We start from the raw sequence: 21,597 nt of genomic DNA on the forward strand, positions 1-21,597 counted from the left end.
GGACATCTGGGAGGTTCATTGATTGATTGATTGATTGAGTTCAAAGGGTCACGGTACGACTGTCAAACACACACAGACACCGGTAGGGTCAGAGTTAGTGTTGCAGGACAACAACACCAGTGGAACCACATGACCCACTGGGCTGAACCCACCCGTTTCCCTCCAGACGGATGAAACAAAACACATGGTGTATCCCTTAAAGAACTCCCCCTGGTAAAACGAAGTCCAGTATTTAGGGAATAGGGTGCCATTTGGGATGCAGATAGTGGTTCCATCTCCCCCTGGTAAAACAGAGTCCAGTATTTAGGGAATAGGGTGCCATTTGGGATGCAGAGAGTGGTTCCATCTCCCCCTGGTAAAACAGAGTCCAGTATTTAGGGAATAGGGTGCCATTTGGGATGCAGAGAGTGGTTCCATCTCCCCCTGGTAAAACAGAGTCCAGTATTTAGGGAATAGGGTGCCATTTGGGATGCAGTAGTGGTTCCATCTCCCCCTGGTAAAACGAAGTCCAGTATTTAGGGAATAGGGTGCCATTTGGGATGCAGTAGTGGTTCCATCTCCCCCTGTGGACATCTTTGGTTCAATCTACAGACCTAACAGATAGATTGACTGTGACTGTAGACCTAACAGATAGATTGACTGTGACTGTAGACCTAACAGAACCACACAGTCAATCTAACAGAACCACACAGACACAGTCAATCTAACAGAACCACACAGACACAGTCAATCTAACAGAACCACACAGACACAGTTACACTAGAGCATATTGAGATGTGCTTCTTTGTCACTGATCTGTTAGAAAATAACTAGTGAAAGCTTTCTAAAAAGGTTTGTTGTTGGTAGCTGTTCTCAGTCTCTAGAATCCTACAGATTATAACACACTGTCTCTAGAATCCTACAGATTATAACACACTGTCTCTAGAATCCTACAGATTATAACACACTGTCTCTAGAATCCTACAGATTAAAACACACTGTCTCTAGAATCCTACAGATTATAACACACTGTCTCTAGAATCCTACAGATTATAACACACTGTCTCTAGAATCCTACAGATTATAACACACTGTCTCTAGAATCCTACAGATTATAACACACTGTCTCTAGAATCCTACAGATTATAACACACTGTCTCTAGAATCCTACAGATTATAACACACTGTCTCTAGAATCCTACAGATTATAACACACTGTCTCTAGAATCCTACAGATTATAACACACTGTCTCTAGAATCCTACAGATTACAACACACTGTCTCTAGAATCCTACAGATTATAACACACTGTCTCTAGAATCCTACAGATTATAACACACCGTCTCTAGAATCCTACAGATTATAACACACCGTCTCTAGAATCCTACAGATTATAACACACCGTCTCTAGAATCCTACAGATTATAACACACCGTCTCTAGAATCCTACAGATTATAACACACCGTCTCTAGAATCCTACAGATTATAACACACCGTCTCTAGAATCCTACAGATTATAACACACCGTCTCTAGAATCCTACAGATTATAACACACTGTCTCTAGAATCCTACAGATTATAACACACCGTCTCTAGAATCCTACAGATTATAACACACCGTCTCTAGAATCCTACAGATTATAACACACCGTCTCTAGAATCCTACAGATTATAACACACCGTCTCTAGAATCCTACAGATTATAACACACCGTCTCTAGAATCCTACAGATTATAACGCACTGTCTCTGTCTCTCTCAGGGCTCCTAAAGATAATCAACAGTTAGTGGTGGCCATTTACAGTTATCCTTTATCTGTCCTGGGGAATCCTCAGTTACTTCTCATTTAGAATGTATCTTGTTGTACTGTAGTACAGGGGACCATTTGCAGTTATCCTTCATCTGTCCTGAATCCTACAGGGAATCCTCAGTTACTTCTCATTTAGAATGTATCTTGTTGTACTATAGTAGAATCCTACAGGGGCCATTTACAGTTATCCTTTATCTGTCCTCAGGGTCAGATTACAGTTTGGGGCATTTACAGTTATCCTTTATCTGTCCTGGGGTCAGTTACTTGGGAGAGGTCAAGCTTGTCTTCATATGTAAACATATCTTTTAAACCATGTGAAGGGATGGTTGAGGGGGAACCAATTATCTCTTGGCTCCACAATGTCTGTGTGCCAGTCACTGTGTCTCTGTGATCTTGTCCAGGAGGGGTGTTTTTGATATATGCCTGTTGATGAGGTTTTGTTTTATGGTCCTGAGTGGTACCAAGAGCGAGATAAGAACATAGTTTAGGAGACAAAGCTGAACGATAATTTATAGCCAATGCTGTCTGGCTATGTGTGTCTTTGCTATAAAGGATCTCAGTTGCAATGTGGAAGGGACTCTCAGAGAATTCATTTATAGACACTGAATTGATCTGAGAGTCACAAGGTTGTGATGGAGATCAGAATAATTAAAGATGGACTTTATGATAACTCTGACTTGTGTGGTGGTTTGGTCTCATGATTTGGTAAATACAGGAAATGTCCACTACAGACCACATTTATATTCATTTGGTCCTTTTTTAGTTGGGGGTTACAGATACAATATTCAGATTCATATCAATGAATATATTCAGGTCATATTTTCCATTCCATATATTCCTGTTGTACCTGTGTGCTGCCAACATGAAAACCAAACAGGAAGGTGTTAGTAGTGTCCCAGTGATGTCAAAAAGTCGATATATAATAATATATATTATGTTATATATATTATGTTATATATATTCTAATATATATTATGTATATGTACATATATTATGTCAAAAAGTCGATATAACTCTGCAGGTCTGGCTATTGGCGCGAATGCGGTTTTGTTAAATCATCACCCGTTTAGTGAAGTAGGCTTCGATGATTCGATGATAAATTAACAGGCACCGCATTAATTATATGCAACGCAGGACAAGCTAGTTACACTAGTAATATCATCAACCACGTGTAGTTAACTAGTGATTCTGTGAAGATTGTTTTTTATAAGATAAGTTTAATGCTAGCTAGCAAATTACCGTTGCTCCTTGCTGCCTTCGTGTAACAGGTGGTCAGCCTGCCACTCAGTCTCCTCATGGACTGCAATGTAATCGACGTCCAAAAATGCCATTTAACGATTGTGATAAACTTGAAATCGGCCCTAATTAAATCGGCCATGCCGATTAAATCGGTCGACCTCTAGTGGTCAAGTAGGCTACTGTGGCTATGTGATCATAATGTAGGCCTACCAGAGTGTGCCTACCAGAGTGTGCCTACCAGAGTGGCCTACCAGAGTGGCCAACCAGAGTGGCCTACCAGAGTGGCCTACCAGAGTGGCCTACCAGAGTGGCCTACCAGAGTGGCCTACCAGAGTGGCCAACCAGAGTGGCCTACCAGAGTGGCCAACCAGAGTGGCCAACCAGAGTGGCCTACCAGAGTGGCCTACCAGAGTGGCCTACCAGAGTGGCCTACCAGAGTGGCCTACCAGAGTGGCCAACCAGAGTGGCCAACCAGAGTGGCCAACCAGAGTGGCCAACCAGAGTGGCCTACCAGAGTGGCCTACCAGAGTGGCCAACCAGAGTGGCCAACCAGAGTGGCCTACCAGAGTGGCCTACCAGAGTGGCCTACCAGAGTGGCCTACCAGAGTGGCCAACCAGAGTGGCCAACCAGAGTGGCCAACCAGAGTGGCCAACCAGAGTGGCCAACCAGAGTGGCCAACCAGAGTGGCCAACCAGAGTGGCCTACCAGAGTGGCCAACCAGAGTGGCCAACCAGAGTGGCCAACCAGAGTGGCCTACCAGAGTGGCCAACCAGAGTGGCCAACCAGAGTGGCCAACCAGAGTGGCCAACCAGAGTGGCCTACCAGAGTGGCCAACCAGAGTAGAGTGGCCAACCAGAGTAGAGTGGCCAACCAGAGTAGAGTGGCCAACCAGAGTAGAGTGGCCAACCAGAGTAGAGTGGCCAACCAGAGTAGAGTGGCCAACCAGAGTAGAGTGGCCAACCAGAGTAGAGTGGCCAACCAGAGTAGAGTGGCCAACCAGAGTGGCCAACCAGAGTGGTCTACCAGAGTGGCCAACCAGAGTGGTCTACCAGAGTGGCCAACCAGAGTGGTCTACCAGAGTGGCCAACCAGAGTGGCCAACCAGAGTAACCAGTGGCCAACCAGAGTAGAGTGGCCAACCAGAGTAGAGTGGCCAACCAGAGTAGAGTGGCCAACCAGAGTAGAGTGGCCAACCAGAGTAGAGTGGCCAACCAGAGTGGCCAACCAGAGTGGCCTACCAGAGTGGCCTACCAGAGTGGCCTACCAGAGTGGCCTACCAGAGTGGCCAGAGTGGCCAGAGTGGCCAACCAGAGTGGCCAACCAGAGTGGCCAACCAGAGTGGCCAACCAGAGTGGCCAACCAGCCTACCAGAGTGGCCAACCAGAGTGGCCAACCAGAGTGGCCAACCAGAGTGGCCTACCAGAGTGGCCTACCAGAGTGGCCAACCAGAGTGGCCAGAGTGGCCAACCAGAGTGGGCCAGAGTGGCCAACCAGAGTGGCCAACCAGAGTGGCCAACCAGAGTGGCCAACCAGAGTGGCCAACCAGAGTGGCCAACCAGAGTGGCCAACCAGAGTGGCCAACCAGAGTGGCCAACCAGAGTGGCCAACCAGAGTGGTACCAGAGTGGCCTAGTGGCCTACCAGAGTGGCCTACCAGAGTGGCCAACCAGAGTGGCCAACCAGAGTGGCCAACCAGAGTGGCCAACCAGAGTGGCCAACCAGAGTGGCCAACCAGAGTGGCCAACCAGTGGCCTACCAGTGGCCACCACCAGAGTGGCCAACCAGAGTGGCCAACCAGAGTGGTCTACCAGAGTGGCCAACCAGAGTGGTGGCCAACCAGAGTGGCCAACCAGAGTGGCCTACCAGAGTGGTACCAGAGTGGCCTACCAGGTGGCCTACCAGAGTGGCCTACCAGAGTGGCCTACCAGAGTGGCCTACCAGAGTGGCCTACCAGAGTGGCCAACCAGAGTGGCCAACCAGAGTGGCCAACCAGAGTGGCAGAGTGGCCAACCAGAGTGGCCAACCAGAGTGGCCAACCAGAGTGGCCAACCAGAGTGGCCAACCAGAGTGGCCAACCAGAGTGGCCAACCAGAGTGGCCTACCAGAGTGGCCAACCAGAGTGGCCAACCAGAGTGGCCAACCAGAGTGGCCAACCAGAGTGGCCAACCAGAGTGGCCAACCAGAGTGGCCAACCAGAGTGGCCAACCAGAGTGGCCAACCAGAGTGGCCTATCAACAGAAATAGAGAAAATGCATCCAATAACAATTCAACATGTAAACTGCTGTTCTGTCATTCAGTCTACAGTAGCAGCCAATGTGTGGTGTTCAATGTCGGACGACATTCCATGAGACTTTTGAAAGAAAAAAAAACAACACACAGGGCTTTTGACATGAACCTGTTTATCTACTTGTCCTTCAGACAAGGAGGTGACTGAAAATGTTGTTGTGTTGTTTACACTTTACAAAATAAAATGCGTTATTATTCCCGTAGCGTTATTACAGAGAATCAGACACGTGATGCTGCCCTCTGCCTATTGGCTACTTGGTTTATTCACGCCCGTCTCAAAATACAACACTGCCCCTTTAAAGACAAAGGAAAAGCTCTTTATCTGACCTGCTTGTCTAGAAATGTTTTGTGCTCTTGTAGAGGAAGCGATCACTCCCCTACTACTGACTACTAATGATCTATAACTGGGCTAATAACTCACTGACTAGTAAAGGATATGAACTCAAATGTGGACACGTGGCTACATGCTGCTGTTGATTTGATCTCAAAACAAGCGCATCTACTCACTATCAAGTCAAATGTGATTGGTCACATACACGTGTTCAGCAGATGTTATTGGTCACATACACGTGTTCAGCAGATGTTATTGCGGGTGTAGCGAAATGCTTGTGTTTCCTAGCTCCGACAGTGCAAGTAATATCTAACAATTTCACAACATATACACACAAATCTCAGTAAAGGAATGGAATTAAGAGCGTATAAATATTTGGGACGAGCGATGTCAGTGATGCCACAGCTGTAAACACGGTCCAGTTTAAAGTAAATGGCACAGATCCATATATGGCAATGATCTATTTGCATATAGGCCTAACGGCAGTTCTGATTGGTTATGCCCCACCAGTCTGTGTAGAGTACGGGCTGAGTCGTGCTCAATAGAATCCTACTGTGACGCGTTCTGCCTTCAACAAAAATCTCCTGCATAGGTAGTTTTGTTTCAGGTATGTTTGCATTGAAATGGGCCACTGTCGCCACAGTAAAGCGTAATGCAGATTGGTGTTAACTAACAGGGAACGAACACACTCTAGGAAGTTGAGTAAAGTTCAATCTTGTGCTTCTCAGGCCACTGCTCGCCGCGCTCAGTTTAGAGGGAACGTTGGTTAGGACTGAGTTAGCACCGATGTTGGGACTAGAAAGATGGAGAACTTTGTGTGTGTTCGCTTGAGAGTGTACGAACATGTGTATAGGGGGTCCTTCTGTGGCTCAGTTGGTAGAGCATGGTGCTTGTAACGCCAGGGTAGTGGGTTCGATTCCCGGGACCACCCATACGTAGAATGTATGCACACATGACTGTAAGTCGCTTTGGATAAAAGCGTCAGCTAAATGGCATATATTATTATATTATAGAGTGTGTGTGTGTGTGTGTGTGTGTGTGTGTGTGTGTGTGTGTGTGTGTGTGTGTGTGTGTGTGTGTGTGTGTGTGTGTGTGTGTGTGTGTGTGTGTGTGTGTGTTGTCTATGTGATGATGCTGCTGGTGGTGGTGGTGACCTAGATTCAGACCGGGCCTCCTGCCTGAACACACTGGCTACATCACAAATAGAACCCTAGTCCCTATGTAGTGCACTACTGTTGGGTCTGATCCCTATTGGCCCTGGTCTCTCTCATCTCTCATCTCTGTCACATGCATTTACATGTGACAGAGATAGTGTGTGTGTGACAGAGATATTATGACTTGAATGTGTATGCCCCACTTCTAAGACTAGACCCCCTCCTTCCCTCCCTCCACACACACAGGATTTAAAGGCAGTAATCTTGGAGCAATATAACAGATTCCCCCCAGCGTGGGAGGAACATTCAGGTCACATGGATAATCACACACACACACACACACACACACACATACACACACATACACACACACACACAATGTTGATCGCAGAAAGCCTCAGACTATTGTTGAGAAGATGCGGTCAGTGAAGCATGAAATCACCCTCACTCCAGCTGAAACAAAGTCTGCCACGGTCCTGGTCAAAAGTAATGCACTATGTAGGGAATATGATGCTATTTGGGACGCAAACGTTGTTTTTCAGGACTTCGCGTAAAAAGTAATGCACTATGTAGGGAATATGACGCAAACGTTGTTTTTCAGGACTTCGCGTAAAAAGTAATGCACTATGTAGGGAATATGGTGCTATTTGGGACGCAAACGTTGTTTTTCAGGACTTCGCGTAAAAAGAAATGCACTATGTAGGGAATATGATGCTATTTGGGACGCAAAAGTTGTTTTTCAGGACTTCGCGTGTGCACGGAAATCCATACAGTGGGTTTTGGCTTTCGGACTTGCTATGAACATAGACCACTGAGCTATAGATACGTCTTGATCTGTTGCTAGGAAACAGTCCTACTGGCATGTCTCCACTTTTAATTCCATGAGTGTTACTGATAGATAAGTCAAGAAAGGAAAGTAACAAATGTTATTCCATAATCACTATCCAGTATAATCATTCTTTGCCACCGTGCTTCTACACCTGCATTGCTTTCTGTTTGAGGTTTTAGGCTGGGTTTCTGTACAGCACTTTGAAATATCAGCTGATGTAAGAAAGGGCTTTATAAATCAAATTTTATTGATTTGATTTGATTGATTGATTGATTGATTGATTGATTGATTGATTGATTAACCTACAAAATCTCATCACTTTGGACAACTGCCATTCTGGTAGTTATTTCTAAACCTTTCATTTAATTTCACCATGTCCAGCAGTAGGCTACTACAATCATTAGAATCACTAGAATCCTACATCAGACGTGTCATGACATTGTCTGTCATTGTGTGTTCAACGTGGAAAGTTGTGACAGATGCTCACATAAAGACGAGTGTGGAGCTTCGACCGCAACTATTATTATCACGTAGCGAGCGGATGACACGGAGATGCAACGCAACTTTGCACAACAGAAAAACATGCCCATACTCGCTCAAAATCAACTTCCGTAATTCTAAAACACCCCCGTTTCACGAGAAGTCATCACCCAACATGCCTTTATCAATACATATGCACTTCACACAATTGAGGTTATTGTTGATGATGAATGAAAGTAAAGCATCGAGGGCTTGGCTTTCACCAACCCTCAGGAAACAATACATTTACAGAAAATATCAAAGAAAACACCCAAGTAAGCCAGTTCATAGTACATCAAAAGTAATATTCAAGACATTAGTACACGCTTAATGTAGCCTATTAAATAATGCGATAACGGATCCTACCTGATTCGGACTTAGTTTCTGGTCATTCTAAAGTTCGACGCCGTTTCGGCTACGGACCAAAGCAAAGACGTTATTGCGCCAGTCACAAAAAAAATTCTGCTGATCGACAGCTCAACTAACCAATAGAAGAAGGATATCGCCCAGTCTTCCTCTCCGTGTGCCCGCCCTCTGAGTTGCAAATGTGATACAATAGCCTTGCTGTAATAGTTAAAACCACTGATGAAACTCGGATAATGCATTGGCATAAACATCCCAAGTCAAGTCTCAACCAAATATATGTACATTCTAACTGTGCGATTTTATTGTATGGACATTTTTTATCATCGCCAAAATATGCATGTGATTGAGAATACATGTACTGCAGTAGACCCTTGGTGACTGAATCATGACAGCTATCAAATCAAATCAAACTTTATTTGACACATGCATCGGATACAAGTGTAGACCTCACAGTGAAATGCTTTACTGACAAGCCCTTAACCAACAGTGTAGACCTCACAGTGAAATGCTGACTGACAAGCCCTTAACCAACAGTGTAGACCTCACAGTGAAATGCTTTACTGACAAGCCCTTAACCAACAAGTGTAGACCTCACAGTGAAATGCTGACTGACAAGCCCTTAACCAACAGTGTAGACCTCACAGTGAAATGCTGACTGACAAGCCCTTAACCAACAGTGTAGACCTCACAGTGAAATGCTGACTGACAAGCCCTTAACCAACAGGTGTAGACCTTACAGTGAAATGCTGACTGACAAGCCCTTAACCAACAGTGTAGACCTCACAGTGAAATGCTTAACTTACAAGCCCTTAACCAACAGTGTAGACCTCACAGTGAAATGCTGACTGACAAGCCCTTAACCAACAGTGTAGACCTTACAGTGAAATGCTGACTGACAAGCCCTTAACCAACAGTGTAGACCTCACAGTGAAATGCTGACTGACAAGCCCTTAACCAACAGTGTAGACCTCACAGTGAAATGCTGACTGACAAGCCCTTAACCAACCGTGTAGACCTCACAGTGAAATGCTGACTGACAAGCCCTTAACCAACCGTGTAGACCTCACAGTGAAATGCTTTACTGACAAGCCCTTAACCAACAGTGTAGACCTCACAGTGAAATGCTGACTGACAAGCCCTTAACCAACAGTGTAGACCTCACAGTGAAATGCTGACTGACAAGCCCTTAACCAACAGTGTAGACCTCACAGTGAAATGCTGACTGACAAGCCCTTAACCAACAGTGTAGACCTCACAGTGAAATGCTAACTTACAAGCCCTTAACCAACAGTGTAGACCTCACAGTGAAATGCTGACTGACAAGCCCTTAACCAACAGTGTAGACCTCACAGTGAAATGCTGACTGACAAGCCCTTAACCAACAGTGTAGACCTCACAGTGAAATGCTGACTGACAAGCCCTTAACCAACAGTGTAGTTCAAGAAGAGTTAAGAAATGATTTACCAAATAAACTAAAGTAAAAAATACCGGTACTGAGTCAGTGTGCGGGGGTACAGGTTAGTTGAGGTAATTTGTACATGTAGGTAGGGGTGAAGTGACTATGTATAGATAATAAACAGTGAATAGCAGCAGTGTACAAGAGGAGGATCAGTCAATGTAGATTGTCCAGTGGCCATTTGATTAATTGTTCAGCAGTCTTATGGCTTGGGGGTAGAAGCTGTTGAGGAGCCTTTTGGTCCTCGACTTGGCGCTCCAGTACCGCTTGCCGTGCGGTAGTAGAGAAAACAGTCTATGACTTGGGTGACTGGAGTCTCTGACAATTTTTGTGGCGCTCCTCTGACACCGCCTGGTATATAGGTCCTGGATGGCAGAAAGCTTGGTCCCAGTGATGTACTCGGCCGTACGCACTCCCCTCTGTAGCGACCTTACGGTCAGATGTGGAGCAGTTGCCATACCAGGCGGTGATGCAAAACGGTCAGGATGCTCTCGATGGTGCATCACCATGAGGCTTTATTAATCAGTGGACTAAAACACAATGCTATTATTACGAATAAAACAACACCTCACAACACAACCCCTCTCCCCGACATATTAACGTTTTAAAATGTTTGTCAATCGTAAAGTATTTTTTGTCTGTCATGTCTTTTTCGTTATGTGTCGGACCCAGGAAGACAAGCCATTGTCGCCATTTGAGTCGGCTGATGGGGATCTCAGTAAAATCTCAATCTAAAAACATAATAATATACAGTATATGGCCACATGAAAAGCCATGGCTCTCTGTCTGTATACCGTTTCAAGAGCGGTATACAGTGGTGATAGACAGAAATGTCTCTCTGTCTGTATACCGTTTCAAGAGCACCCCCTAGTGGTGATAGACAGAAATGTCTCTCTGTCTGTATACCGTTTCAAGAGCACCCCCTAGTGGTGATAGACAGAAATGTCTCTCTGTCTGTATACCGTTTCAAGACCACCCCTAGTGGTGATAGACAGAAATGGCTCTCTGTCTGTATACCGTTTCAAGAGCCCCCTAGTGGTGATAGACAGAAATGGCTCTCTGTCTGTATACCGTTTCAAGAGCACCCCCTAGTGGTGATAGACAGAAATGTCTCTCTGTCTGTATACCGTTTCAAGAGCACCCCCTAGTGGTGATAGACAGAAATGTCTCTCTGTCTGTATACCGTTTCAAGAGCACCCCCTAGTGGTGATAGACAGAAATGTCTCTCTGTCTGTATACCGTTTCAAGACCACCTATTATTATTATTATTATTATTATTATTATTATTATATTATCGATGATAGGTCGGCAAAGACACTGTATTTATTTGAGCTCTAAGGTTTTATAAATCAAACTGTTGTCAAAACGTGTCATCATTGGTTAAAGCATTTCAGGCAGAAACCCTCTTAGAAAACAACAACTTGGTATGCTTATCCAATCAGAATAATCGAAGGTGGTTTTACATGTTGATTGCTCTGTGTGAGTGTTCTATGTGTGCTCGTGATAGAGAGATTTGAAGTATATCTATTCCTTTGGAACTTTTGTGAGTGTAATGATTACTTTTCATTTTTTATTGTTTATTTCACTTGTATTTGTTATACCTTTCACTTGCTTTGGCAATGTAAATATATGTTTCCGACGTCAAACATCAGAGAGAGAGAGAGGTAGAGGGAGGAGTAGAGGTAGAGATAACAAGTTGTGCGTAAAAGTACCCGCCGGCCACCATACATGCGTGTAAAAGTGAAGTACGGCGTCCAGTGCTCGCAGTTTCACAGATTAACAACACATTTGATTGGTTTAAAATCCGCATGCCCACTACTCTAAAAACTAACAGGGGTCATTGTGATTTGTGGAGTTGTTGAAGCGCGCTATACAGTTGAGCGCCTCACCGGACAATCCTCTAGATTAGCGGTTGACGCAGAGGATGGATTTCGTAGATAGCAACCTGATACTGTAACGTACTGGTCGGTATACAGGGACGGGATGATCTAGAATGGACGAATGAAATGCTTTAAATGTAACGTATTTCGATACTCTTCCTATTATCAAATGAGTCCGTCGTTATAAGGATAGAATGTGTGTAGTCCTAATCTTTAAATAGGCTAGATGAGCTATGACGGGAGAGCTAAATATGGACCATTCCTGTTTTCGATTCCAAAATGAAGAGACCCAACGGAATGGTGGCAGATTTGGTGCGTTTACAACACGGTCTTGTGGGACGTTTGTGATGGAGTCGTTTAACTTTCCCTCTAAAACAAGCAGATGTAAGAATGAGTGTAACGGTACTTCAATGGTTGGAAGTAACGTCTAAACCTTTTGGCTAAAATGAATGTATTGTCGGGTTCTGCTTGCTCACTAACACCAGATAATAATCTCAGGTATACACGCGTAGACTACATTTAGCTGGCATGCCAAGTGTGTGAATAGGAGGAACTTTAAAATATCTATCCCGCCATTGTGCCCTTGGGTAGGGCACTTAACCTATAACCTGCCCCAGGGCCGCTGTTCTGCCACTGACCGACCGGTGCCTCTCTCAACGTGTGTGTTTCTTCACCTAGGAGGATTTGGAAAGGCAGAAGACAAATGTACTTTTGAAGTTTCACCCAACAATGGACTACACGATGATATTCTACTCTGTTCTGTTGTCGTAGAACACCGCAGTTGAAAATGAACGTGTTGAAAATGAGGAAAGCCGTATTAAAAGAAGCGGTTAAACGTTTCCCATGGCTTGCCAACGTTACTCTGTATGGCTGCCTGTTTGCCGGCGGCGACTTTGTTCATCAGATGATCGCACAAAGAGAAGAGATGGACTGGAAACACACCAGAAATGTTGCCATAGTGGCCATCAGCTTCCATGGAAACTTTAATTATTTCTGGTTACGGGCTTTGGAAAGCCGTTTCCCGGGAAGATCTCCCGGAATGCTCTTCCGCAAACTGCTCCTGGACCAAAGTTTTGCATCACCCTTGGCAACGAGTGTCTTCTACACAGGTAACGTGCATTTTAATGTGGGACGTTTAATTGAAGTGTATCTATTGTAGCCTACAACAATTTTCGAATGTGTCCTACATAAGAATAACCTTATATAGAGAAACAGAGCAATGCGTAATGTCCATTGGGTAATAGGCCTAGGTTAGGCTACTCTCCTAAAGCCTAACCTTGGATGTGTGTATTTGTAAATGCTGAACGTGATGAACGGACAGTGCTCTAACGTGTACTCGTTCAAAAGGTCGCGTGCGAAATGCACGAGGTTTGCGTGATTGCGTGAAATGGGCACAAGTGTGACCTACAGTTTGTACTCTCTCGCCGTCTTCATCTGCAGGAGTGAGTTTCTTGGAGAATAAAGACGACGTCTTCGAGGACTGGAGAGAAAAGTTCCTCAACACGTACAAGGTAAGATGAAATCAGAACGAACCGGAACCGACCGAGAGGCCGGCTGGCCGGCCCACGCATACAGGCAGAGAAGGAAAGTCACCTTCCGCCCGCCTGGTGTGAGCTCACCCCCGATTAACCCAGATTATGGCACCGCTTTTGCGCAGTAATGGGCAGGCGGCCAGGGATACGGCAATGCATGACTATTACTGCCAGTCGAGCCCAACTCTTCCAGGCCCAACAACAGTTGTAAAATAATACTGACCTCTGGGTAGAACATATTCCCCCATTGAAATAAAATGAACGGTCAGTGTAGAACGTTAGAGGGATGCTGCTGGAAGAAGTCCCATTGATCTGAGTGGTAGATCTATAGATCTGGACATATAGAGAGGGTGCTGCTGGAAGAAGTCCCATTGATCTGAGTTGGTAGATCTATAGATCTGGACATATAGAGAGGGTGCTGCTGGAAGACGTCCCATTGATCTGAGTTGGTAGATCTATAGATCTGGACATATAGAGAGGGATGCTGCTGGAAGAAGTCCCATTGATCTGAGTTGGTAGATCTATAGATCTGGACATATAGAGAAGGGTGCTGCTGGAAGAAGTCTCTGATTGTTTTATGAGTGGAAAATCAAGCTTTATTTAAATTGCTTTGTTATCACAGTCTCGCAATCCACTTTATGAAGGAAATACAAACGGAGAGAGAAACTGAGCAGGCAGGCAGACAGACAGACAGACAGACAGACAGACAGACTGAGAGGCAGACAGACAGACATGAGAGGCAGACAGACAGACAGACAGACAGACAGACAGACAGACAGACAGACAGACAGACAGACAGACATGAGGCAGACAGACAGACAGGCAGACATGAGAGGCAGACAGACAGACAGACAGACATGAGAGGCAGACAGACAGACAGACATGAGAGGCAGACAGACAGACATGAGAGGCAGACTGACCAGACTTGCTAGTCAGTTTATGATGTGAAGGATGTGTGCTAGAACGGAGCTCTTGGAATACTGTATTAGACTTGGTTTGATTATTAACATGTATCTTGTCTCTTTGAATTTCAGACTGGACTCATGTACTGGCCTTTCATGCAGGTAAATTATAAGGATGCTATTGATAGACAGTGTATCACTGTGCTGTAAATATCCCAGTGTATTGATGATAAACTATATTGTGTGAAGACATAACATCATGCTCTGAAATGTCCCCACCAACTAATACACATGCAGTGGAATTTACTATAAACATCAGGTTGACCCTGTGCTGTCAATACAGTAATGTCACACACACACACACACACACACACACACACACACACACACAGAGAGAGTTCTATTTCGGTATGATGGTTTATTTACTGTTAGACAGAACCACCTTCTTCTGCGGAAGTGATGATCTGATGTCATAATAGGGTGCTGGAATTTTAATGTTTGTGCTGTTCTAATAACTAATGTCTGTGTTCTATTCATGTGCTGTTCTAATAACTAATGTCTGTGTTCTATTCATGTGCTGTTCTAATAACTAATGTCTGTGTTCTATTCATGTGCTGTTCTAATAACTAATGTCTGTGTTCTATTCATGTGCTGTTCTAATAACTAATGTCTGTGTTCTATTCATGTGCTGTTCTAATAACTAATGTCTGTGTTCTATTCATGTGCTGTTCTAATAACTAATGTCTGTGTTCTATTCATGTGCTGTTCTAATAACTAATGTCTGTGTTCTATTCATGTGCTGTTCTAATAACTAATGTCTGTGTTCTATTCATGTGCTGTTCTAATAACTAATGTCTGTGTTCTATTCATGTGCTGTTCTAATAACTAATGTCTGTGTTCTATTCATGTGCTGTTCTAATAACTAATGTCTGTGTTCTATTCATGTGCTGTTCTAATAACTAATGTCTGTGTTCTATTCATGTGCTGTTCTAATAACTAATGTCTGTGTTCTATTTATGTGCTGTAATAACTAATGTCTGTGTTCTATTCATGTGCTGTTCTAATAACTAATGTCTGTGTTCTATTCATGTGCTGTTCTAATAACTAATGTCTGTGTTCTATTCATGTGCTGTTCTAATAACTAATGTCTGTGTTCTATTCATGTGCTGTTCTAATAACTAATGTCTGTGTTCTATTCATGTGCTGTTCTAATAACTAATGTCTGTTCTATTCATGTGCTGTTCTAATAACTAATGTCTGTGTTCTATTCATGTGCTGTTCTAATAACTAATGTTTGTGTTCTATTCATGTGCTGTTCTAATAACTAATGTCTGTGTTCTATTCATGTGCTGTTCTAATAACTAATGTCTGTGTTCTATTCATGTGCTGTTCTAATAACTAATGTCTGTGTTCTATTCATTTGCTGTAATAACTAATGTCTGTGTTCTATTTATGTGTTGTTCTAATAACTAATGTCTGTGTTCTATTTATGTGCTGTAATAACTAATGTCTGTGTTCTATTCATGTGCTGTTCTAATAACTAATGTCTGTGTTCTATTCATGTGCTGTTCTAATAACTAATGTCTGTGTTCTATTCATGTGCTGTTCTAATAACTAATGTCTGTGTTCTATTTATGTGCTGTAATAACTAATGTCTGTGTTCTATTCATGTGCTGTTCTAATAACTAATGTCTGTGTTCTATTCATGTGCTGTTCTAATAACTAATGTCTGTGTTCTATTCATGTGCTGTTCTAATAACTAATGTCTGTGTTCTATTCATGTGCTGTTCTAATAACTAATGTCTGTGTTCTATTCATGTGCTGTTCTAATAACTAATGTCTGTGTTCTATTCATTTGCTGTAATAACTAATGTCTGTGTTCTATTCATGTGCTGTAATAACTCATGTCTGTGTTCATGCAAGTGACTGACTGAATGAATCCTCACTATCTGTAGCTGCAATTTGTCAGTACGCCCAGACCTTTGTTTTGAGAACGAAAGATATCTCCTTTTCAAGGTCTCAGCTTAGAGAGAAGCAGCCTCGTGAGGTGTTGGTCTGTCTCATGTTATGAACCAGTATTGGTCTGTCAGTCAGTGGTGCAGTGTGCTGTAATACAATACTAGTGTTCTTTTCTGAGGCACTTCAAACTGACACCTGTTTTTATCTCCCCCTTCCTCTCTCCCTCTTCTACCCTCGTCACCCTCTCCCTCCCTCTTCACCCCCTCACTCTCCCTCCCTCTTCACCCCTACCTCTGCTTCTCCCTCCCTCTTCACCCCCCTCACTCTCCCTCCCTCTTCACCCCTACCTCTGCTTCTCCCTCCCTCTTCTACCCTCTTCACCCTCTCCCTCTGCTTCTCCCTCCCTCTTCACCCCCCTCACTCTCCCTCCCTCTTCACCCCTACCTCTGCTTCTCCCTCCCTCTTCACCCTCTCCCTCTGCTTCTCCCTCCCTCTTCACCCCCTCACTCTCCCTCCCTCTTCACCCCTACCTCTGCTTCTCCCTCCCTCTTCTACCCTCTTCACCCTCTCCCTCTGCTTCTCCCTCCCTCTTCACCCCCCTCACTCTCCCTCCCTCTTCACCCCTACCTCTGCTTCTCCCTCCCTCTTCACCCTCTCCCTCTGCTTCTCCCTCCCTCTTCACCCCCTCACTCTCCCTCCCTCTTCACCCCTACTCCTCTGCTTCTCCCTCCCTCTTCTACCCTCTTCACCCTCTCCTCTGCTTCTCCCTCCCTCTTCACCCCCTCACTCTCCCTCCCTCTTCACCCCTACCTCTGCTTCTCCCTCCCTCTTCACCCCCTCCCTCTCCGTCCCCCTCCCCCACTCACTCACCCTCCATCCCTCCCTCCCCCACTCACCCTCCCTCCCTCCCCAGTTCCTAAACTTCATCCTGATGCCTCTGTACCTGAGGACAGTCTTCATGGGCTGCTGTGCGTTCCTGTGGGCCACCTTCCTGTGTTTCTCCCGGCAGAGTGGGGACGGTACGGCCAGCGTGGCCCTCGCCTTCGTCCTGTATCCCAAACAGAGGCTGCAGGCCGCCCGGGAGGCCCACCTCGCCCGCAAGAAACAGAAAGAAGAGGAGGAACAGCAGCAGAGCACTGGCAACTAAATGAATTGGTTCAGTGAGATTCGATTCAATTCAGGGAACAGGAAACAGAAGAGGACCTGAGCACTGAGAACTGAACTGAATTGGTTCAATGAGATTCGATTCAATTCAGGAAACAGAAAACAGAAGAGGACCTGAGCACTGAGAACTGAACTGAATTGGTTCAATGAGATTAAATTCAATTCAGGAAACAGAAAACAGAAGAGGACCTGAGCACTGAGAACTGAACTGAATTGGTTCAATGAGATTCGATTCAATTCAGGGAACAGGAAACAGAAGAGGACCTGAGCACTGAGAACTGAACTGCTAAAATGTTATTTCAAATGAATTTCAACAAAACGTTGTTATAGCTCCCTGTCTTCAAGGGCAACAAGACAAGGAACAAGGGCATGGTTAGAGGGTGAGACCACAACGTCATCATGTGAGGCCAGGGCAGGCTCTCACACCTTACAAAAAAAACACATAGTGAAAACTGAATCAGTTGGATTGAATATAACTTTATTGATGTTCCTCAGGGAGAGCAGGTGTTAGATGTTGTGATTTGTAGAGAGAGGAGGTGTTAGATGTTGTGATTTGTAGAGAGAGGAGGTGTTAGATGTTGTGATTTGCAGGGATGTTCCTCAGGGAGAGGAGGTGTTAGATGTTGTGATTTGCAGGGAGAGGAGGTGTTATATGTTGTGATTTGCAGGGAGAGGAGGTGTTAGATGTTGTGATTTGCAGGGAGAGGAGGTGTTAGATGTTGTGATTTGCAGGGAGAGGAGGTGTTAGATGTTGTGATTTGCAGGGATGTTCCTCGGGGAGAGGAGGTGTTAGATGTTGTGATTTGCAGGGAGAGGAGGTGTTAGATGTTGTGATTTGCAGAGAGGTTCTTCAGGGTGTGTATTTGATGTTCATGTATATATGTAAAATGTGTTTATTCTATGCTCTCAATTTCTATGTCCCATCGGTTGTGCCTTCTGTTGGTAACAAGAGCCCTTCATGTTCTGCTCTAGATTTAGTTAGTTCTTACTCAGAGAAACTCTGTGTGTGTGTGTGTGTGTGTGTATTTATACATTACCAGTCAAAAGTCTGGACACACCTATTCATTCAAGGGTTTTTATTTTTTACTATTTTCTACATTGTAGAATAATAATGTAGACATCAAAACTATGAAATAACACATATGGAATCATGTTGTAACCAAAAAAAGTGTTAAAGAAATCTAAATATATTTTAGATTCTTCAAAGTAACTACCCTTTGCCTTGATGACAGCTTTGCACACTCTTGACATTCTCTCAACCAGCTTCACCTGGAATGCTTTTCCAACTCATCCCAAACCACCTCAATTGGGTTGAGATTGGATGATTGTGGAGGCCAGGTCATCTGGTGCAGCACTCCATCACGCTCCTTCTTGGTCGAATAGCCCTTACACAGCCTGGAGGTGTGTTGGGTCATTGTCCTGTTGAAAAACAAAATTATAGTCCCACTAAGCGCAAACCAGATGGGATGGCGTATCGCTGCAGAATGCTGTGGTAGTGTGCCTTTAAATCACTGTCATTTATCTTTGCTTATTTGAGCTGTTCTTGCCATAATATGGTCTTTTACCAAAAAGGGCTATCTTCTGTATACCACCCCTACCATGTCACAACACAACTGATTGGCTCAAACGCATTAAGAAGGAAAGAAATTCCCCAAATTAACTTTTGACAAGGCACACCTGTTAATTGAAATGCATTCCAGGTGACTACCTCATGAAGCTGGTTGAGAGAATGCCAAATGTGTTCAAAGCTGTCAACAAGGCAACGGGTGGCAACTTTGAAGAATCTGTTTAATTTGTTTAACACAACATTGGTTACTACATGACTCCATATGTGTTATTTCATCGTTTTTATGTCTTCACTATTATTCTACAATGTAAAAAAAAATGTATAAATTAAATCCGTAGAATGAGTAGGTGTGTCCCAACTGTTGACTGGTACTGTGTTGTAGAACTCATCTCCAGATTGACCATCGAAGGATAAAGTGCTACCCTGTCCGGTTACTTGAATTGTCGATTTATTTATTTTAACCTACCAGGTTGCCATCGACCCGGTTACCTTATAACGTACACATATCCATGAACAAGAGGTATACATACCATTAGGGCTGCAAAATATCCCAAATTCAAAGGTTTTCCAGAAATACCTATTGGAGGATTCCCAGATTTCCTCCTTATTCCTTGCCAATTCCAGTTTTTAGTTTTTCCAACCCTGGGAGTCTGGGAAATGTTCAGGAATTTCGCATCCCATCAAGGTAGTGAAGATCTGCAACATTCTTTACTTAAGTCAAACCTTACTGTGGAATTTTCCCCAAATTCCCAGGTTTTCCACAAATCCCGGTTGAAATATTCCTTGAATCTGAAGGGTATAAGAAAGAAATCCGGGGATACTCGGATTTACTCAGTTCCACCCTACTGTATAATCTACATAAGAGGTGTTAATATTACACATATTGGACTCAACATTTGTGGCCTGTGTTTACTGTTACATAGAACAGTTGTGTCATGGCATTACATTGAATTAATAGATAGAGAAATAAAAATCCAAGCTCAAGTCATACCTCCTTTTCTTCGCCTCTTCAAGTAGAAGTGATCACGTTAGTAGAGATACTTACTGTACAGACAGAGGTATATTAGCCTCAAACCTCACAGGCTAAGATCAGGATTCAAATGATCATGCTTTGTCAGCTACGCGCCATTTCAAATACATTTCTCAATGAGCTGACGTACGTAGCGTTGACCAGCATCTTGTTACTAAACAAAAAAAAGAAATAAACATCCTCTCACTGTCGACTGCGTTTATTTTCAGCAAACTTAACATGTGTAAATATCTGTATGAACATAACAAGATTCAACAACTGAGACATAAACTGAACAAGTTCCACAGACATGTGACTAACAGTAATGGAATTATGTGTCCCTGAACAAAGGGGGGGTCAAAATCATAAGTAACAGTCAGTATCTTATGTGGCCACCAGCTGCATTAAGTACTGCAGTGCATCCTCCTCATGGACTGCACCAGATTTGCAAGTTCTTGGACATTTCTGGGGGGGCCTTAGCCCTCACCCTCTGATCCAACAGGCTAGTCACTGGCCATGGCAGAACACTGACATTCCACGCACAGAACGAGCAGTATGGCTGGTAGCATTGTCATGCTGGAGGGTCATGTCAGGATGAGCCTGCAGGAAGGGTACCACATGAGGGAGGAGGATGTATTCCCTGTAACGCACAGCGTTGAGATTGCCTGCAATGACAACAAGCTCAGTCCGATGATGCTGTGACACACCGCCCCAGACCATGGACCCTCCACCTCCAAATCGATCCCGCTCCAGAGTACAGGCCTCGGTGTAACGCTCATTCCTTCGACGATAAACGCGAATCCGACCATGACTCCTGGTGAGACAAAACCGCGACTCGTCACTGAAGAGCACTTTTTGCCAGTCCTGTCTCATCCAGCGAAGGTGTGTTTGTGCCCATAGGCAACGTTGTTGCCAGTGAGGTCCTGCCTTTACAACAGGCCTACAAGCCCTCAGTCCAGCCTCTCTCAGCCTATTGCGGACAGTCTGAGCACTGATCGAGGGATTGTGTGTTCCTGATGTAACTCGGGCAGTTGTTGTTGCCATCCTGTACCTTTCCCGCAGGTGTGATGTTCAGATGTACCGATCCTGTGCAGGTGTTGTTACACGTGGTCTGCCACTGCGAGGACAATCAGCTGTCCGTCCTTTCTCCTTGTAGCTCTGTCTTAGGCGTCTCACAGTACGAACATTGCAATTTAGTGCCCTGGCCACATCTGCAGTCCTCATGCCTCCTTGCAGCATGCCTAAGGCACTTTCACACAGATGAGCAGGGACCCTGGGCATCTTTCTTTTGGTGTTATTCAGAGTCAGTAGAAAGGCCTCTTTAGTGTCCTAAGTTTTCAGAACTGTGACCTTAATTGCCTACCGTCTGTAAGCTGTTAGTGTCTTAACGGCCGTTCCACAGGTGCATGTTTAGTAATTGTTTATGGTTCATTGAACAAGCATGGGAAGCAGTGCTTAAACCCTTCACAATTAAGATCTGTGAAGGTATTTGGATTTTTACGAATTATCTTTGAAAGACAGGGTCCTAAAAAGGGGACGTTTTTTTGTTGTTGCTGAGTTTATAACTTGGTGTAGTAGTCGGCAGAGTGAAGGCTCACCATAACATGGTGTAGTAGT

The 21,597-nt window shown here is 44.4% G+C and overlaps 1 protein-coding gene across 17 annotated transcripts; it reads left to right on the plus strand.

Annotated features, from left to right (window-relative positions):
- Window positions 1-11,684: 11,684 nt before the first annotated feature.
- LOC127920464 (mpv17-like protein) lies at window positions 11,685-20,192 on the plus strand. Of its 17 annotated transcripts, none has more exons than XR_008106316.1 (6): window positions 11,685-12,956; window positions 13,288-13,358; window positions 14,414-14,443; window positions 17,154-18,049; window positions 18,082-18,190; window positions 18,223-20,192. XR_008106316.1 is itself a non-coding variant. In XM_052504520.1 (5 exons), the coding sequence occupies exons 2-5, from the start codon at window positions 12,635-12,637 to the stop codon at window positions 17,385-17,387; spliced, it is 657 nt and encodes a 218-aa protein (XP_052360480.1). In that variant the 5' UTR covers window positions 11,685-12,231; window positions 12,526-12,634; the 3' UTR covers window positions 17,388-20,192. The 17 variants fall into 17 exon arrangements, 4 of the variants coding, with proteins under 4 accessions (XP_052360480.1, XP_052360481.1, XP_052360482.1 ...); XR_008106319.1 differs by having other exon boundaries at window positions 18,082-18,145; window positions 18,191-20,192; XR_008106321.1 differs by having other exon boundaries at window positions 17,154-18,017; window positions 18,082-18,145; window positions 18,191-20,192.
- Window positions 20,193-21,597: the final 1,405 nt, after the last annotated feature.

This window comes from Oncorhynchus keta, unplaced genomic scaffold (genome assembly GCF_023373465.1).
Source record: "Oncorhynchus keta strain PuntledgeMale-10-30-2019 unplaced genomic scaffold, Oket_V2 Un_contig_19568_pilon_pilon, whole genome shotgun sequence".
In the NCBI taxonomy this organism is placed as follows: Eukaryota; Metazoa; Chordata; class Actinopteri; order Salmoniformes; family Salmonidae; genus Oncorhynchus; species Oncorhynchus keta.